Source organism: Micromys minutus, assembly GCF_963924665.1.
Source record: "Micromys minutus genome assembly, chromosome: X".
Lineage (NCBI taxonomy): Eukaryota > Metazoa > Chordata > Mammalia > Rodentia > Muridae > Micromys > Micromys minutus.
This window is the reverse complement of record NC_137970.1, coordinates 126836070-126856771: the sequence shown is the minus strand read 5'-3', so window position 1 is coordinate 126856771 and position 20702 is coordinate 126836070. Positions and strand designations below refer to the sequence as shown.

The following is a 20702-nucleotide window of genomic DNA, read 5'->3' as shown; positions in this document are numbered from 1 at the left end:
TCTAGAGACACAGGGACTGGATTAAAAATGGAAACAAACAAACACATATTCTGGTCTTTTTGCCTACACTGTGTCTGGTGCCTGAACATCCAGCAACTTAGATAAACTCAAATTGTAGACATCTCTGGGACTTTGATGGTTTGGGCAAGGAGAAATTAGGTTTATTTCACAAGGATGGATGAGAAGGGTGGTAACACATGGCCAAAGCTTTGGTGGACGAGACAGGTTGGAGGCAGACATTATGCAGGTGACACTGAAGACACAGATGAGACTTCTGTTTTGGAGGTGCTGGAAAGTTCAGAGCTATCATCAACCTTCTTTCCAAAGAGCTGTAAGATGCAATTTCGAAACTAGAAGGGCAAAAATTATTATTCAGCAAAGCAGAAAGGGCTAGTGCACTGTGCTAAAGGTGAAGCTTGGGACATTTTGTACTGTCACTTTGTAGATGTACACCTTCTTTTCTTCCATTGAGAATATTATGAGTAGGATGAGGAAGGCCCAGCTCATTATTTACACATATGAATGGAGGAGGTCTGAACCATCCAATTCAGCAGTTAATGGTGATTGTAGTTGAATTGTGACCTCTCCTAAAAAATATGACAAATTCTAATTACTGGAACCTGTGACTGCCTTTTTGGAATGGAGGTCTTTTCACATGTATGTTCCAATGAGGTCATACTAAATTAGCATTATTACTTGTCTAGTGACCAGTGTTCTTATGAGGAAAAGATTTAGACCTACTTTGAATAATAGTATTCCATTAAAAAAGATATCACTAGAAGGTATTACCACAGGGAATGTTAAATAGTACAACTTTATGTCAGTGTTTTGTATAACAACTATTAGAAATAATTTATAAGAAATTCCTTCGATCTGTTATTTATCACTATATGGATGACATTCTTTTGCCTGATTCTAACGAAGATGTTTTAGAGAATATGTATAAGGTAACACAAAAAATTCTGCCATGCTGGAGGCCATAGATTGCCCGAGAAGAAATACAAAGAGGAGATTCACTTAGTTATTTGGGTTATAAAATCTGTCAACAAAACATTTGACCATAAAAGGTACAAATCTGTAGGGACAAATTACAAACTCTTAACAATTTTCAAAAATTAATGGGAAATATTAACTGGTTGAGTTCTACAATTGAATTAAGGGCATATGTGTTAAAGTAATTTGTTTCAAACTTTACAAGGACATTCAAATTTAAACAGTTCAAGATGTCTAACAGCTGAAGCAGTAAAAGAATTTACTGTTGTAGAACAAAGACTGCAGAAGACATATATGGATCAAATTGATCCTAAACTTGATTGTATTCTGGTCATTTTATCTTCAAATCATTCTTCTACTGAGCTCATTATGCAAAGGGAAGATAGTATTGTGAAGTAGATTTTCTAAGTTCATAAACAAAATAAAAAATTGAAGACATTTATAGAAAAGATTTCTGAATTAATTATAAAAGGTAGAATAAGACTACATCAATTGTCAGGAAAAAGATCCAGCCTAACCAATATACTATAAGGAAGTGTTGCCATTAGAATAGAAACCTGCAGTTGGTTATGCTTATGTATCTGCAGGGAATGAAAAAATATGGTTACCAAAAACTTCTAAAAATTAGATCTGACCCTGGAAAACCTCTTATCAGCTGAGACACGAATGAATGTCTTCACAAAGCAGACAGCCCATGTGATTCACTCTCACAGACTATCTCAATTACTGATTTCTCCAAAATATGCATGCAAATCAGCTTCAAAAGGGCTAGCTCCCAAAAAGCTTAGAATATCTAAGAAAAAATTCACAGACCTTATGAAGCTCAAAAAGAAGGAAGGCTAAAACGGGGATGCCTCAGCTCTTCTTAGAAGGGAGAACAAAACACTCATGGAAGGAAATAAAGGGACAAATAGAGGAGCAGGGATTGGAGAAAACATCACCCAGAGACTGTCTCACCTGGGGATCCACCCCATATGCAGCCACTAAACTGACACACTATTGCTGATACCAAAAACTGCTTACAGGCAGGAGCCTGATATAGATGCCTCCTCAGAGGCTATGCCAGAGCCATACTGATACAGAGGAGGATGCTTGCAGCTAACCATTGGACTGAACACGGGGTCCCCAATGATGGAGCTAGAGAAAGAACTGAAGGAGCTGAAAGGGTCTGCAAACTCCATGGGAAGAACAACATCAACCAACCAAACCCTCCAGAGCTCCCAGAGACTGTAATACCAACCAATGAGCACACATGGAGAGACACATGGCTCCAGTAGCACATGTAGAAGAGGATAGCATTGTCTGGCATCAATGGGAGGAGAGACCTTTGGTTTAGTGAAGGATCATTTTCCCAGTGTAGGGGAATGCCAAGGTGGTGAGGTGGGAGTGGGTGGTTGGGAGGGGAGCACTTTTATGGAGGCAAGGAAAGGGGGAGTTGGAGTGGGGGGAAAGGGGATAACATTTGAAATGTAAATACAGAGAATGGCCAATAAAAAATTTAGGTTTAAAACAAGGGCTAGCTCAAGTGATCTCTCACTCGCATGCACACACAAAAGCTTGACAGACAAAACATAGGCTGGACAGACAACACTGAGACTGGATAACACAGAAACTGGGCAAAAATGCTACAGCTAGCTTTTAATTTCCCCACTCCTTGGGCCCCAAACAGTAATTCTTTACCCCAATTATGTCAAGAAGTAATCATAAGAAGATTACCTTCCCAGTCTCTTAAGTTGGGGTGGGTGGTTTTCATAGTTTTATGAATTATAGATATGTTATTTTAAGGAACAATTTACAAATAATTATAGTTTTGGACAAGGAGGAAACTAAAAGAAAGCTTAGACTCAGTGATTTCTATCTTTCCTTTCCTCTTCTCTATCCTTCTGTCTTTTTAAGGCAAAGGGAAGGGGGTTGAATAGAAAAAAAGGTGAATACAGTAATATTATAACAAATTAGACAAATATGGATGGATTATTAAATTTACTGTTATATCATTTTATAGCCATAATCTTACATTGATAGAAATCTTTATATTCTGATGCAGAGTTGACTACATTGCTACAAAATTTGTATATTGATACAGTTTAAGATTTTCATTGATATAAATCTTTGTATGTTGATATGAAATTTAAAATAGTGTTACTCTTAGATAGGCATTGTGCCTACACAACTCGTTTAAGAATACAAGGCTCATTTAAGAATACCTACCTATACAAACTGTTTAGAATAATTAAGTAATGTAAGTTAAGAGTCAGATAGTCACTCATGGTCATATTAGATTTTAATTTATTTAATTACAATAACATGTTTTCAAGGTTATTCAAATAGTAAATATCTAAAAATATCATTTTAACTCAAATAGCTCAAAAGTACCAGAGATCCACAGAATATGGCTTTTAATGTTATTTCATTATCAAAAGATCTTTTGACTTTGAGACATGTTTGCTCCTGACAGTAACCCCATTCTACTTTAAGGAAGACGATGAGCATCAATACCTCTATGTGGAGTTGCTTCAATTGTGGCGAGCTAGACAATGGTCATAAAATGACCTAATTTAATTTGCAGACAGAATGATGTTCAAAAAAGGCAAATGGATACATGGTAGTCAACTGCTAAGTTCTGCCAAGACAGGGTATAATTCCTGCTTCACTTAAGGTCTGTCAGATACTCTGCTTCAGTGTTATAAGGAATATTGGGGACTGTCCAGATGTCTCTGTCAATTGTCTAAATTTAGAAGCTACATTCCATACTCAAATATATATTCCTTCTTAAATCTTTGATGGGGTTGAAGACTAGCTACAGTCTCACAATTGAACTTAAGTCGTTTAGCATTTAAGAAGGTGTTCTAGATGTAAAAGCATGGTTTTCAGATGGCAATACAATTTAAAATCAAACATGGTTGAGGTACAGGATTGTAAACTCATTAAATTAGGATAGATGATAAAATATCTAAATTGCCAAATATAATGGACTGAATGTTATAAATGTGTACTATACCATATAATTTGCACAATTTTAAAAATTGTGTTTAGTTTGTATCTGAGAGTAAAGAGCCTTTTATTGGACTAAAGGGGAATTGTTGAGGTTTGGTCTTTTGCTTTCTATTGTAATGCTAAGTGCAGGCCCCCAAGACCTGGTTTTAACAGAGATGAGAGAGTCCAAATGTGCACCTTGGCCCCAAGTTATTTCTGATTGGTAAATAAAGATTCCAACAGCCAATAGCTGACACGGGTGGGGTTTAGGTTTCCCAGGCTTGGGGGCAGAGAGGGACCATGAGGAAGAAGAAGGTGCAGAAGGAGGACAGAAAGGCCACCATGGGTTAGGAGCCAAGAAAACGTGTCCTTGAGGGCTGGTCAATTGGAGTTAAGAGCAACCCAGATAAAACATAGTAAGTAGTAAGTAATAGTTTAGGGTTATCTAGAAAGGTGATTCTAATATCAAAAAAAGGCTAGGTATATGTCCAGCCCTTGTACTGTCTAAGGCTTATTGTAAATATAAAGGTTGTGTGTGGTTTTTATTTGGAACTAAATGATCAAAGGCAGGGTAGAAACCCATGGTCGGGATTAAATAATTTCTACAACACACATATCACAAAAGGGGTATGTGAAGCATAATATTGGAGCAGTATGCTTGTGAGTTGTAGAACAGAGAAGTTAAGAGAAAGACATTAAGTTTCTCACAGTTCCAGAAGCCAGAAATCTAGGTATCATCTGGCTCTGGAACTATGAGAAACTTAATGTCTTTCTCTTAGCTTCCTTTGTTCTACAACTCTATTTTCTTGTTTGTTTGTTTGTTGTAGAAGTAGGGACTTAGTCTAGGACTTTGTGTATACTAGGCAAAGACTCTTCACTGAGCTATACAATTCTGTTGTTTTAAGCCATGAAGGTTGTGGAATTTGTTGTGATAGCCTCAGGATACTTAGGCAGTGACAAAAACAAAACAATGCCAACTAAGGAGCCTAACTAGAAAGCTTTGAGAACCTAAACTAAAAGTGTCCTCAAATTTTAGTTCTATTTATGACTAACTTCATTACTTGTAACATTAAAACCCTCAAAATAAGAATACTTGAGTGTCGACATTGAGAACATCAGAGATGGGAGGAATAACAACATGAATTTGGCTGAAAAGTTGACAGATCTCCTCAGTTTTCACTTTATGCCTGACTCTAACTGTTTTCGGGAGGGATATAGCAGTGAACAAGGATGAAATGCTCTGTTCCAGTTTTCTTGGAATATAGCAGAATGAGTAAAAGCAAAATTTGTGTACCTGCCAAGAAGAATGTGTTTCAATTCCTACCATTGTTTCCTGTCTTTCACGAGGATTTATTTCTAGAACTGATTTTTAGAAGAGGAAATCTGGGGTAGATTACTTGCCTGGCATGCACCAGGGCCTGTGTTCCATCCCAAGCACCAGAGGAAGAAAGATGAGATAGGAAAGAAAAGTCAGTTGGAAGGATTCACTGAGTCTGATGAAATGAGAGGCTCCATTGAACACTCCTGATTACTAATAACTCACACAGTAGATGCTCCTTAATGAAGCACATAAAATATATTTAAGAAAGAGGAAGGTAAATGGCATTCAGAAGGTATTGAGAGCCTCATAAAATTTACCTATAACCTACCACAGGATTCTAAGAGCCACAAGCAACTTGTGTCAAAGTTCTATATGGCAGCTAAGAATGGTTACCATCAGACAAGACCTTGGGTAAGTCCATAGGATGCTTTCTCTAAACTAACTTATGAGCTCATAAAAGCCCTGAACTCTTACCTAGTGTAACCAAGAAGAGCTAAACTTTTAAGGAGGCAAAAATCCAAAGTCAAGGTTTGAAATGAAAAAAAAAAATATTAGAGTTGAATCTGTAAACACAAGAGGAACAGAACTAGCTAGAATCATTGTGTGCTTTCTGAATGCTTAGTGCATCTGCATTATAGCAGCACCTTTAGAAGATTTTTGGTCATTGTTGTGGAGTTATCAGAAGGGAAAAGCCTGCAGTGCACCATACTTTCTTAAGTACCAGACTCAGGTGGAGATAGTGTAAGGATACCAGAGGTTATGGTTGAGTTGAGGTCTGGCCAGGGTGGATCATATGTAGAGCCTTTTCACACTTATTTACTTGGAGGATCATCATTAACCCCCATTCCCAGGTTCTCTATAAAGCTTCTACATTGATTATTTGATTTCAAGTAAGAACCCTCACTGAGTTCTGGGCCGTTTTGGGTTTGATCTGCTCAGGCTCTTGCTTACCTGCCGGTTCATAAAGACATAGATAATGGGATTGTAGATAGTGGCACTCTTGGCAAAGTAGGCTGGTAGGGAGGCCACAAGAGGGTGGAAGGCATAGCCAGGGTTGGCAGCAGCAAAGCATGCAAAGAAAGTATAGGGTCCCCAGCAGAGGCAGTATGCGAAAACCATCACTACCACCATGCGTGTCACCTCCTTCTCAGCCTTCTGGGTGGATTCAGATTCTTTCTGTTGCTTTGCCACCTAGAGAAGACAAGGATGGTGAATTGATTACTCAGATAGGCTTCTATATAAGGAGGGACTATTGGTGTTGCTCAGGTACCAAGTTGGGATACTATCAAGAAGAGGGAAACCTAGGGATCTAAGGGAAATGGGAAATGGTCCACCTAGTATCCCAATCCTGCCTCCTACCCCATGTCAAAGAATGACCTTACTTGGAAGCCAGAGTGGTCCTGGAACTGTCTTTATGTAGGCCTATTGGGAACAAGTGGCTGGCCTGGCCAAGGACAATCCTCAGACCAGACCTTTAAAGCTGTTGTTTATAGTTTCACAGAAGCTTGTGAAGGAGAACTAAGAAGACTGAGTTTAGTCTGTGTCTAATCCCTTCCAAGAAGATCTAGTCTTGTGCTCAGGTTTGAGTCTGGAGTCCTGAATGGGAGCCCTAGGAGTGAAGCTTGCTTTAGCTAAACCAGGCCTGGTAATTGTCAGATGCCCAGTGGCAATGCAAGACCCATACATAACACTTCGCCCTGGTTTTCTAAAGACTAGAAAACCTCCAGCCACTATCTACCGTGGAAGGCTTACTGATGATAAACAGCTGTAAAAGGAATCAGGAAAGCTACAATACAGGGAAAACTGGAACAGCATTGATGGGCTCTGCTAGCCAAGAGTTAATACTGCTAAAGCTGGAGGGAAACACTGTCAGATATCCAGAAAGAGCTTATAAATACCTGTTCATGCAGGAATGAGCACAAAACACCTTCATATAGGTAAAGCACCACCTTCATGGACTTTCTGCCACCTGTGCTACACAATGCTGGGGCACTGAACAAATGGTATATGAAGTAAATGGTAGGGGAATTGTTTAACAAAGGGACAATTTATGTTGGGAAGGGAGACCGTTAGAGGATCACAGAGCTCTCAGCATACAGTACCCACCTTAAACATTTTATTATTCTCATTTTTTGTAGAGGCTTTCCAGTGATAGCCTGGCCTGGATAGTGATGTTGGTGAAATAGAGACTACTGACAGAACCGGCTTCCTAAGACACAGTACAGTATTGAGCAGGTCTATGTGAAAATGACATTCTGGAGTTCACTTTTTGATCTTCTCCCAAGAGCCTCCTTGTGGTGGTTTAAATGAAAATGGCCCCCGTAGGCTCATGTATTTGAACATCTGGTTTCTACTTGATGAAACTGTTTTGGAAGTTTAGGAGGTATGGTCTTCTTGAAGGAGGTGCATTATGAGGGGTGAGCTTTGATGTTTTAAAAGTCCATGACAGGGTCACTCTATCTTTCTCTGCCTTCAATTTACAGATCAGGATTAAGCTCTCAGATACTGTCCCAGTGCCATGACTGCCTGCTGCCATGCTCCCCAATAAATTTTTCATGGACTCACGCTCTGAAATGGTAAGCATCCACTAATCAAGCTCTGAAATGCTAAGCATCCACTAATCAAACACTTAAAAAAAATAAAGTTGCTTTGGTCATGGTATCTTTTTGAAGCAATGGAATAGTAACTAAGACACCTGTGAAGGTGTTGTGTAGGTTATGGTCCACAAGAGGGCTATACTGTGCCAGGGGGAAGGCACAGAGAGCTCTGCTCTCTTACTGAATCCTCTAGGAGTGGGCAGGCAGTCACTTTCCATCTCATTGGAGTAAGAACAAGGAAGCCAGGTTTGAGACTATAAAAACGTCGTTTATGTGTATATTAGTCCTGTTGTGTCTGTTTCATTGGAGCTATTCACCACCTCTACATCTTACATACTTCTAACTCCTTTTCTGCATTAAGGGATGTAATAGTACACAGAAGACCTGTAAAGTTCAAACCATACAAAATTTCAGCACAGAAAGATAAAGTTCCATCCCCAACCAAGAAGCTATTTGCAACTGATACCTACTGAGAAAGGGGAAATCAGTTTTCTCCAATGGAATGTCACTAGGTATATCTGCCACACTCCAGGGTAGGCCCCATGCCCATGAGTAGCTGTCTAACATAAAATGGACTCCATAATTGGTTTATTTGTTTGTTTGTTTGGTTTTATTTGTTTGTTTTGGTTTTATGAGCTTTTCATTTGGGTAATTTTTGTCTTAATGAATTTTGCTTGTTAATTTATTTTAACTTTTGTTTTGTGTTTTTTTTTTTTCCGACTGAGGGAGACAAAGGGAGAGATGGGGCAGAGAGTGAGAGAGAACATGAAATTGGGTGGAGAGGATTTGAGAGGAGTTGGGAGAGGAGAAAAATATGATAAACATATTGTGCATACTTTTTAAATAATAAAAATCCCTCAAATTTATTCCCCAAGGAACTCCTTACATCTCCTTATTCAATGTAGACATTAGGCTGGCTTTGAATTTGCTATACAGCAGAGGAAAAAGTTAAACTTTTTGATCCTCCTGTGTTCACTTTCTAAGAGCCACCACTCACAGTTTATTTGGTGCTTAGGATGGAACCCAGGTCTTCAATGCATGCTAGGCAAATATTATACCTGTCCCATACCAGTGGTTCAGAATATTTTCTTATAGTGATGAATCTGCTTATATGGTGTGGTGGTTTGAATAAAAATTCCCTTTCCATAGGTGTTTGAATGTTTAGTCATCAAGGAGTTGCACTATTTGAGAAGGATTAAGAGAGGTGGCCTTGTTGAAGTAGGTTTGGCCTTGTTAAAAGCAGTATGTCACTGGAGGTGAGGTTCCAAAAGCCTACATCAGGGCAACATTCTTCTCTTTGCCTTTGGATCAGAATGAAGCTCTTAGCTACCACTCCAGCACCATGCCTGTCTGATCTCCAAAACAATCATAATGGACTAAGCCTCTGAACCTCTTAGCAAGCTCCCAATTAAATGTTTTTTATTTTTATTTTTTTTGTGAGTTGCTTTGGTCACAGTGTCTCTTAACAGCAATTGAATAGTGACTAAGACTCATGGCAGATAAAAAAGTTTAAGCCAGTCTTGGTGGTATACACTCAAGAGGCAGAGGCAAGTGGATCTCTGTGAATTTGAATCTAACCTGAGCTACATAAAAAATTTCAGGCCAGCCAGGACTCCATACTGAGTCCTTGTCTCCAAAGATAAAGGGGGGGGGGGTTCATTTAAGAGACTCTGGTGGACTGATTGATTTGGGATCAGAGCAGTGTGGAGGCAGGAGAGTTACCAGGGTGTGCCTCTGAGCTTGCCTACATATCTTGCCAGTTTGGGATGAGGGCAGGAGGGTAAAGGGCTTACTGCTCGGATGGCCAGCCACACTTGGAGGTAGCAGAGCACGATGATGCTGAGTGGGAAGATGCAGCACGTGACCATGAGGACCATCATATAAGACTGAACCCCGGGGTACGAGGTACCGCTGAACACGTCTGGGCCACAGGATGTCTTCAGGCCGTAAGGCCAGTACCTAAAGAGAAGGGCCAGCAGCCCATCCTAATTCAAGGTGGGGCAACCTGGAACCTCCCCAACCAGCCATATCACACCCCTGACTTGCGTCAGAGGGTTTTTAAACTAAGAAGAAATTAACCAATTAGAAGTAAACAAGTTAATAGCATTTCATATCTACACAGTGTTGTACTTCCAGAATATTCTGATCACCTTAAAACTCTCTAGTAGGATTTTTATAAATCTTTATCCATTTATATACTTCACATCATCTTTTCACAAATGGCAAAATATACATAATATAAAATTTGCCATTATGACATTCAAGATTTTCCCAAGGTTGTATAAGTATCACTACTTGGTTCAAGAATATTTTCATAAGAAGGTGAAGAGGCTTTCTCTTTCTCTTCCTTTTTATAAACACCTAAAAATATCTGAATTTTTTATGAGGCCAGTTTATGCTAGGGCTGTAATGAAGGTGCATGCTCACTGGGTAACCACGGAAGTGAAATGAAATCATCTAGTCTAAGCCTCCACCAGAGCTAGTACTAGGACATTCTTTTTTTTTAATTGGATATTTTCTTTACTTACATTTCAAATGTTATCTCCTTTCCAGGTTTCCCCTCTGGAATGCCCTTATCCCATTCCCCCTTCCCCTGCCTCTATGAGAGTATTCCTCCACCCACCCACTCACTCCCACCTCCCTGCCCTGGCATTCCCCTACACTGGGGTACTGAACCTTCACAGGGCCAAGGGCCCCTCCTCCCATTGATACCCAACAATGCCATCCTCTGCTACATATGCTGTTTGAGCCATGGGTCCCTCCATGTGTACTCTTTGATTGGTGGTTTAGTCCATGGAAGCTCTGGTTGGTTGATACTGTTCTTCCTGTAGGGTTGAAAACCCCTTCAGCTGCACTAGGACATTCTTAATTACTGGTAGTAATTGTGGTTTTGGGAAAGAAAAACCGTTTACAAGGATTATTTCACAGAATGATGGAAACTTCCCAAAGAAAGAACATCCCCTGTCCAAATACCACCAGAACACACACTCAAAGATTGTCATGTACAATAGTAAAATCAATCGTTCATGTCTCATTCCTTCCAGCCAAACATCTAAGTCATTGCCTTATCAGTTTTAAGTATTTTCCCCCAAAGAGTGAATCTGGCAAGGATATATATAGCTTCCATTATCTCCTGTACCTTCTAAGAAATCTCTGAAGGTGTTGGGGTAAAATGTATAAGAAAGGCCTGGTACAGAGTTTTTAGAGGGCTTTGAAATCTAAATGTACCCAGTATTCACTTACACTATAGCCCTAGGATGGGCATTTTGAATATTCCTAGTGTTCTTGTGAGCTTCTTATACTTGAGATAAACATTTTCATAGTCTAGGGAGTGAGCCACTAGGCCTCTTTTGATGTCATAGGCAAATACATCCAGACATTTATGTACATGTCTGACTGGAAGCTAGGGGAGAGTTTCCTCCCTCTTTCTTGTAAGCAAGAAGCCCTACAGGCCCAAAAACCAGAAGTGATCACAGCCTGGCCTTCTACACTTGGTCCTACATGGGCTACCTTTCTAGCATCATTACACCCTTACCTGCTCCAACCAAAGATTGGTGGGGCCGTCCATATAGCAGACCAGACCCAGGAGAAGACGATTCCCACAGTGGCCAGCTTAGCATCAAATCTCATATTGCCAAAGGGCTTGCAAACCACCAGCCATCTTTCCCAGGAAATAATGGCCAGGGACCAGAGGCCTGTGATCCCTATAAGGAAAAAGAGATAGACCAGGGCTTCAAACCAAACAAAGGATTATTCATACAGCTTCCTCCCCCACCCCCTCCAGGCTGGCAGCTTTCAAGACTCCTAGCTGCCACACCACATCTTTGAAAATGTTTCTAGATACAGAGTACCATGAACCTCTTGGTGAATAGATTTTTTTCAATGCATTTTAATGACATGTATGTCTCACCTTCTTTCCCCATCTCCTTTAGGCTCATCTGCTTTGCATCCATGTTAAGCCCAGCAACTTGCCTTCTTCTCTCTCATTTTCCTTCTAATCGTAGTTGCTTATTATGCTCTAGAGCAGGATGTCCTAGTTCTCAGTTTAGTTACTGAGTCATAGAATCCCAAGGTTAGTAACTTAGAACTCTCATGGCTCTCTCTCCTTAACCTCAGCCTGCATACCTCATCACCAAAAAGAAGGCAAGAAAGGGCCATTGTAGCTGGCTGTCTTGTCCATAGGGGCCCTGCAAATTCTTTTTGTCTCCTTGGCCTCTGAGACTCCTTTGATGTCATTGATGAAATTCTCGGAAACACATGTCCATACTGGCATGACCACACTGAAGTGTTATTGTTCCAAAGAAACAGAACATGTAATCTGTACCCTGCCTTCTCAGTTGCTGCTTCTTTAAGTGTTTGGGGATAGCTCATATTCTCTCTAATAGTAGGGTGGCTCAGGTTTCTACTCTATCTTATGCCAAAGGTGTGTACATAGGCCTCAGGGACCTATAAACCAGGGCAGGGAAAAGCATCTTTCATTCACCTAACCTCTAAAGGACATTCTGTATTACTTGGCAGTATTAGTAATAACCCTGACCCAGTCACATAGATAAAAAAGTGACAGATATTCTCATATAACCTTATATTATTACTCATTATCACTTGAGTTTTTATTAGTAGCCAGACCAGATACCTGTTTGAAATACTTTAGTACAGAATACTGTTGCTAATGTTTTAGTGAAGAATTTTAAAGAAGTACTTATTTTTATTTTGAGTGTGTGGGTGTTTCACCTGCATATATGCCTGTGTATGTCTACAACATGTATGCCCAATGCCCATGTAAGTCAGAAGAGTGTGATATATACCTTGGAACTGGAGTTTAAAATGGTTGTGAGCCTTCGTATGGGTGCTACATAATAGAACCCAGGTTCTCTGGAAGAGCAACTGATACTCTTGACCACTGAGACATCTCTCCAACTCCATTTTAGCCCATAGTTTAATACGTTTTTTTTGTTTTTTGTTTTTTTTTGTTTTTTTTTTTTTTTTGAGACAGAGTTTTTCCGTGTAGCCCTGGATGCCCTGGTAGACCAGACTGACCTCAAACTCAGAAATCTTCCTGCCTCTGTCTTCTGGGTGCTGGGATTAAAGGCATGTGCCACCATTACCTAGAAATATTTGTATTTTTTATAATGACTATGTAACTAATAGTTAAAACTTTGATAGCTATTTTCAGTGTAATTGCTAGCTTTGTGATGTTGTGGATTTCATTTTATGTATTTGTAAACATTCCTGAAGGTGAAGGCATCTGTGACACCAAAATATGCTGGCTACTGGACACCTGAGTGAACCAAGAATACACTGTAGGGGTAGGACAAAGGCAAGCCTAGCTGAGGCAGAGCAAGACATGAGGATGCCACTTAGGAAGGGCTATCTAATCACCAAGGCATGCATCTATAACTGAAAGCACTTGGACTTGGGAGATAAATATTGTTTATTTGATCTTTCTTGATTATTCTACCCCTATGCTTTTGGGATACTGCCTCATATTCCCTCTGACCCGAATTTTATCTGCCAAATGGATGAAGGGCAAGGAGAGACAATGGTGAGGGAACCAAAAGCAGGGGCAGCTACTGATAGATATCTGCTGGGTATACAGCTAGATAAGTGAGGTTCTAACCATGTCCATTTGTGGGTCTTCCATCCCCAGTTTGGATCTTTCAAAGTGTCTGCTTATAAGCATGACATTCAAACCCTCCTTTTTTTTTTTATATACTCATCAAAGCCTGTCTTCCAGACTAGCTACTACTCCTAGACTCTCCTTGCCCATTTAGAGATAAAGTAAGAAAGGGGGTAACAGAGGCATTGTGTTGTCCCCACCTGGTTACTGGGCCCTCTCCAGCATAGAATCTATAGCACACTGGTACTTCTTAACCAGTACTTTTTAGGGTTTGTATGTGTGTATAGCTGTACTGTATATATGAGAATTAGAGGATCATTTCTGGGAGCTGGTTCTCTTCTTCTAACATGTGGATCCTAGGAATGAAACACAGCTCATCAGGCTTGGCAGCAAGCTTCTTTACCCACTGAACCATCTCATCAATCCTTAGTTACCTATCCTAAGTAAATCATAAACAACCAGTCTTAGTGATGGTTGTAAAGAAAAGTGTCTAGAATCTGGTCACTCCAAAAACCCTGGCAACCTTTTCTCTCTTAGAACAGCTCATTCAGTGCCATTAAACAGCCTGAGAACTAAGATGAAAACACATATATCCCTGAATTAGGTAGGAGTCCATCCTAGGTGTTCAGAGCCTGTCTTCCATATGGTTCTGGAATTCTCTGGCTCAATATCTGTCTCTTTCCACATGAGCTCCATGGCCCCAAACTGGGTACATACATGTTGGTACATACTCAAGCAAACTGAATTGAAAATGTGTGCTCAGATAGAAGTCTTCAGAACTATGTAAATCTGTCCCTCCAACCCTTGTGCTGATTGTGATTCAGCTTCTACCATGAGTATCTCCCTTCATACTATGCCACATAAATGAACACCATTTGTGAACCTCAGGGTTTGCAGTATGATTTCCTTTAGGCATATCAAGTTATGTCTCTTTCAGCTTACCACACAGTGAGACAATGTAGCCTTCTATGACACACAGAGGGTGGCCCAACACAAAGTAGCCATAGATTTGGTTCACAACACTGATAGTGCTGGCAATAACGGTCTCTGCGAGGTCAGCAACTGCCAAGTTCACTAGAATCCAGTTCAGAGGATGGCGCAGCTTCTTGAACCTCATGGTGGCTGCCAGCACAAGTCCATTAGTGAAGACAGATGCAATGACCACAAGAATCATCCAGGTGCTGGTGAGGTGGTACACCCACCTGGGAGCAATGTGATAATTAGGACCTTCAAAGGGACCTGGAGGCAAGAGGTACAGAATATAGGAGGAGTTTCACCAAGCTTTGTGCAGCTGCACCAACACCTTGACCCCACTTTTCCTTGCTCAATGTAAACCCTGTACATAAATCAATTAGGGTAAGGTCTAATTCAGTAGGATGGGTGTACTTAAAAAGGGGAACATTTGCCATTGCTCTCTTTTGCCAGAATAATTGGATAGGTTCACAAGCTCCAAACTTGGTTACTGGATAATGAGGCCTGTTACTGGATAATGAGGCCTCACAGCATTAGGAAAACACAAAGAGACCTGTGCTTGCTAGAATTCTCCAGTCTATGCATTCCAACAAAACAAAAATAAAAAACAAAAAGCAAACAAAACCTATCAACCCCTCTAAAACCCACCAACCCCCCCAAAAACAAAACAGATAAAGAAAACCAGGGCTATTCTGGCTGTACTAGGAGGGACAGGTAAATCTCTCCCTCAGCACAATTGTATCCTGTGATACCTCTGCTTCACTCTGTGTATAGGCCCTATTTATTTCTAAAAAGACACCTTGCACAGCTTTCCAGAAACCCCCAACATTAGATGTAATAACAGGCCACTTATAACCCCAGACTCACAGAGTCTTAGTCTCTATGCAAAAGGGAATAGTATGAATAAATATGAATAAATGGGGCCTTTAAAAGACCTGAGAGCAGAGAACCCTCAGACTGTCAGTATATCTTCCCTGAGAAATTACTGCAGATTAACTGGAGCAGAGAAGGGGGAACTGGGTGGTATTTGGAACCTCTAATTTATAGACAAGAAAAGGGGTTAGAGCAATTGAATGTCACAGATTATAAGCCAAACCCCTTCTAGATGATAGACTTCAAATCAGGCAGAGCACTGACAAAAAGAAGTAAGTATCTGGGCACAGGGAGCAGTGACACCAGAGCAGCCTGACCCTCCTGCCTGAACAAGATTCATAAAGAAATAATCAAGAAAAAGTTATCGAAAGTCAGCTCCCATATAAAAAATAGTTGTAAGGAAAACAGGGAAGGAAATAATGGGTCATGGAAGTTGGACATCTTCAAATTTATCTTGTGTCCTAAATTTTCTTTTGGAACACATTATTATTATTATTATTATTAAAATCTAAATGTAATCTTTCTCTCATTTTGGAGTAAATTATCTTTACTGAGTCCTAGATGTGCTGGAACTTGCTATGTAGACCAGGCTGACATCAAAATCACAGAGATCTTCCTGCTTCTGTCTCCTAATTGCTAGGAACTTTATAACCAACATATCACATAATTAAAAAAAATAAAAACATACTTTGAGACAAGATTTATCTATGTAGACATGGCTGATCTGAAACTTAGTATGTAGACTAAGCTGGCCTTGAACTTATCCTGCCTCTGCATTTAAATACTAGAATTACAAGCAAAGTGACTTATTCCTGACCTAAAATTTAAACTTAAAATGTAATATTTGATTTCCAGGTGTGCTGGTTTATGTCTATTTTTAAAAAAAGTAATTCCTGGTTAGCAAAAACAAAACAAAACAAAACAAAAACAACAACAATAAAAACCCCAAAAAAACTTAGTGACCCTACGTGCACACCCAATCAGTAGAATTACTCCAAGACAGGAATTGAAAGTGCAGTATCTCAACTACACAAGTTAAGGACATACATCCTAAGTGAGAAAAGGCATGTACAAATGTTAGGTCTTTATCAGTCCTATTTAAAAGATTTAATTTTTTTTTATTTATGTACATAGGCATTGTGCATCAGCAACTTGTGATTCCCCAAGAGATGCTTCTGAAAACTGTCATCACTGAGACAAAAAGATACCCGCTGGATGCTGATCTATAAACGAGAGAAAACTAAATAAGAACTTTAGCTTTGCTGGCTCTTACTTAACTTCAAGATTGCTAATTCTTCTTTTTTAAGATTTATCCTCAGAGGATAGAGGTGTCAGATTCCCTGGAGCTGGCTTACAGACTCCAGTTCTGAGACACCTGCTGTGGGTTCTGGATTTGAATTTAGGTCTTCTGAAAGTGTTCTCATTCACTTCTTCAGCTCAAATATTACTAATTCTGAAAGTCATTTCCTACTAGCTTTAATGCAGAGAACAATTGAGGTGTAGGTTATGTTAACAGTTTCTTAGGTTACTGCTCAGGGGCCTTAAGGCTGCTTATGCTGGCAGTTCTGTCTCTTTACTACAGCCTGCAGGTGTCTGATAGCTTGACTGGGATGGGATGATTAGCTTGACTCATCTGTTTTCACTTTTACTGAGTTAACCTTTGAGTCAGAGTCTACTCAGTTCTGTGTTTACAGGGTTAGCCAGTGTCTTAAATAAAAAATGGAATATCTTTTTGAGACCAAAGCTATAGTCAGGAGAAAAATCTTCAGGCTAAACCAGCAAACAAAGAAAAGCTTGCCTCTCTTCTTCCATCTGTAGAGCAGTCTGTTTTCCTTTTCTATCAATACTGAGTACCTCCTGCTCAAGGTTGAGTGTTCTGCTTGAGTTGATGCCCCAATAAATAGTTTCTCAGAAGCTCCTGACCCAGAACTTGCTTTTATTTTTATTACTACTGCCAAAAGATGCCTTTTGTATTAGTCAGACTTTCAGAACAACTGTTAATTTACAGAAAAGGCTGATAATTAATACAACTCAGAGGCTAGTCACCAGTAATGTTTGAAGATAGGAAAAGCCCAAAAGGAAAGGGTTATTTTCTTTTTTTAAAAAAAAGTGCAAGGAAGGGATGGAGAGATGGTTCAGTAGTTAAGAGCACTGGCTGCTTTTCCAGAGGTCCTGAGTTCAGTTTCCAGCTCACAACCATCTGTAACAGGGTCCGAAGCCCTCTTCTGTTGTGTCTGAAGACAGCTACAGCATACTCATATACATAAAATAAATAAAAATCTTTTTTTAAGTCCTAGGAAAATGAAAGATGTAGCAATTGGGTTGGGGAATAGATACATGATAGAGTACTTACATGAGATACTGGGTTTGAAATAGTAATCAACATAAATCTGTGTATTTCATTTGGGCCTTGATTCAAGTCAACTTTTTAAAAAAGTATAAAACACTTTTTCTGGTCATAGTAGTACATGGCTGTAATACCAGAACTTTGGAGGATGAGGCAGAAGATCATGAATTCAAGGCCACCCTGGGCTATAAAATCTAGGATGGCTTCAAAATCATATGAAAACTCTGACTCAAAAACAAAAACAAAACAAATGAACAAACAAACAAATAAACAAACAAGTATGGGGCTGTGATAGAACTTAATGGCAATCCGAATTGGTCCATGGAACACACATGCTGGAAGAGAACTCACTACTCTCACAAGTTCTGACCTTTATGTGGATGCTGTGGTATATGCCATTTCTGATAAATAAATGACTAAATTTGAATGTAAAACAAAACAAAACATGATCTTTTTGATGCAAAGTCTTGAGAGCTATGTAGCTGAGAAGACCTATGTAGTCTTGGCTGGCCAGGACCTTGCTATGTAGAACAAATTGGTCCCAAACTCATAGAGATCCACCTTTCTCTGCCTCACAAATGCTGGAAGTAAAGGTGTATACCATTACTACTTACTAATTTATGTTGACACAGGGTTTTATGTATGACAGACTGCCTCAAACTCCATATGTACCTTGAACTTCTGATCTTCTGTTTCTATCTCCCAGGTGCTGGAAATACAAGCATCTACTATCATGAGCAGTTGGATGTAGTATCTTTCTTACATCAACTAAGATAATGCATACTATCCAGGAAATATTGTTGAATTTTTGGTATTAGGATGACATAATAGTTATGTTTTAGTAGCCCTATCATCTTAAAGGAAAAAGACTAGGAGGAGTGGAGAAAGGGGAATATATGATTGAAGAATAAATAATAATAAACTTCTGGTAAAGAAGGATATGATGTGTTAGATTTGTGTCTAAGAATCAGAAACCAGGAGGAGCCAGTGAGATGGCTTAGTAGGTAAAGGTGCTTGTTGTCAAGCTTGACATTTGATCCTGGGTCCCACATAGTGGAAAGAGAGAACTGACTGCCCCAAGTTATCCTCAGACCTCTACACATATGTTGCCAAGTTTTCCTCTGGCGTCTATGTGCAACTGTCTGTCTGTCTGTCTGTCTGTCTGTCTGTCTGTCTGTCTGTCTCTCTCTCTCTCTCTCTCTCTCTCTCTCTCTCTCTCTCTCTCTATATATATATATATATATATATATATATACACATATGTGTGTGTATTCTCTCATATATAATATATATAATTTTTAAATAAAAATAATTAGGAGGAAAGGGATTGGAAGGGAGACAAATGAAATAAGATAAAACCTATGGGCATTATGGTTTTATGATAAGGACCTGAAGTTCATGATACTCTCCCATTACTTTGATATACACTTGAAGCTTTGCACAAAACAAACCCTCTGGCCACAGAAACAGAGGTGTTGGGTCTCATTGAAGCCATGGGTACCAAAACAATCCTGTGGAGGTGAAGTACAGAAACCTAGCTAGTTTTGCGTGAGGTCCCTGTTCTTACAGTAGTGGCTCTGGCAATGCTAAAGTAGGTTGTAGCCAATCCTGGGTTCTAGGGAAGCTTTAAGGAGAAACCTGGTCTGCCGACTGAACCTCCAGTACGCCTGTTGCTCACCTCTGGTGCTGTTGCTGTTCGTATAGGTGAAGATGCTTTCAAGGGTGCTATCCTCATAGTGGTCCGGTGTCTGTTCACCTGTAAGCCTTTGGGCCATGGCTGTGGAAAACAGTGTCTCTGGAACCTGTCAGACTTGGCACATTGCCTGTGGGGTTACAGGACTTTATATCAGTCCACAGGATCAGCCCAGACCTCCTTACCTTAAGGGCCCCCAAACCCATCACCATCTGATCTCTTAATTGGGCCCAGGACTTAGATCACCCCCTCCTACCCTCACTTCCATGTTTCTGAGTCCAACCCACAGGGGTGGCTCAGGGCCATTTGCCTGCAATGAAACCTAGATAATGCACACACTCTACCCTTTCCCTTCCTGGCTTGCAGTAGAACTTGTGGAATCCACTGTAGCTCATGCTTGTTTACAAGGGTTTGTCTTCTATCTCTTTCTAGTTCTATGGGTCAGGAAAATGGGGTTTGTAGACAAGAATGTGAGTAGGGAAGCAGCTCAGAGTTCCAGTCTACTTCCCTTCTCTGACTCTGTTGAAAGCAGCTCCTGGAAACCTTTCAGGCAGACATCTGGAACACAACTGTGTTGCAGTTTGTCAGCGGGCCCTGGGGATACAGTGTGTGTTAGCAGGACTGTTCCCATGGGAAAGAGGGTGGGAGCTTCAGCCCCCTTCCTCATCTACCTCTGCCTGCTGCAGCTCTTATTGTCACTAGGAGCCCATTGTAGGTCTTCCCAGAAACATGGTACAGCACTTGAAGGTGCTCACATGGTACTTCCTTTTTGCCTGTTCAAGTGCACAATATGTCCCTGGACTATAGCTAGCTGCTTCCTGCTTCTTTACATTGTCTAGACAGGGTACCTCACTGTCCTTCTCTGCTCATAGCAGTGTGGCTGCTGCTGGCTTCACAATTAGTAGGAGACATTCATTCTTTGAACATGGCCACTTCCAAGCAAAGACTCCTGCTTTCTTGCTGTGGCATCCCCAGGAATCACATCCTCTGTTAAGGTTTCCACCAGCTCCTTTCTACTTGATCCTGGAATTCAGCTGCCTTGAGGAATCTCCTTTGAGTTGGCTTCTTGGGCTCAGTAAAGACTCATGGACTGGTGAAATTAATGTCTCCATCCTCTGTGCTATCATTATACAGTATCATTCTACTCTTGACCCCACCCTTAACATGGGAGCCAGGTAGAACCTTTGTAGTTACCCATCCCAAGAATGATTCTTGGAATTAACTTATTTACCCATATAAGAACCAAGCTAGAGGTTCTGTGTGTAACTTAATCCTGGCCACAGTCTTACTCAACAGCATCCTGGAAAGCATGTGCC

At 40.2% G+C, this 20702-nt stretch overlaps 1 protein-coding gene across 1 annotated transcript; it reads right to left on the bottom strand.

Moving 5' to 3' along the window:
• Window positions 1-239: 239 nt before the first annotated feature.
• On the bottom strand, window positions 240-19468 carry LOC308414440 (medium-wave-sensitive opsin 1; the record flags this gene model as incomplete). Its single annotated transcript, XM_080909660.1, has 6 exons — window positions 240-350; window positions 6239-6478; window positions 9678-9843; window positions 11420-11588; window positions 14444-14740; window positions 19372-19468. 6 exons carry the CDS (start codon window positions 19466-19468, stop codon window positions 240-242), a joined length of 1080 nt encoding a protein of 359 aa, XP_080765786.1.
• Between the last annotated feature and the right edge of the window lie 1234 nt (window positions 19469-20702).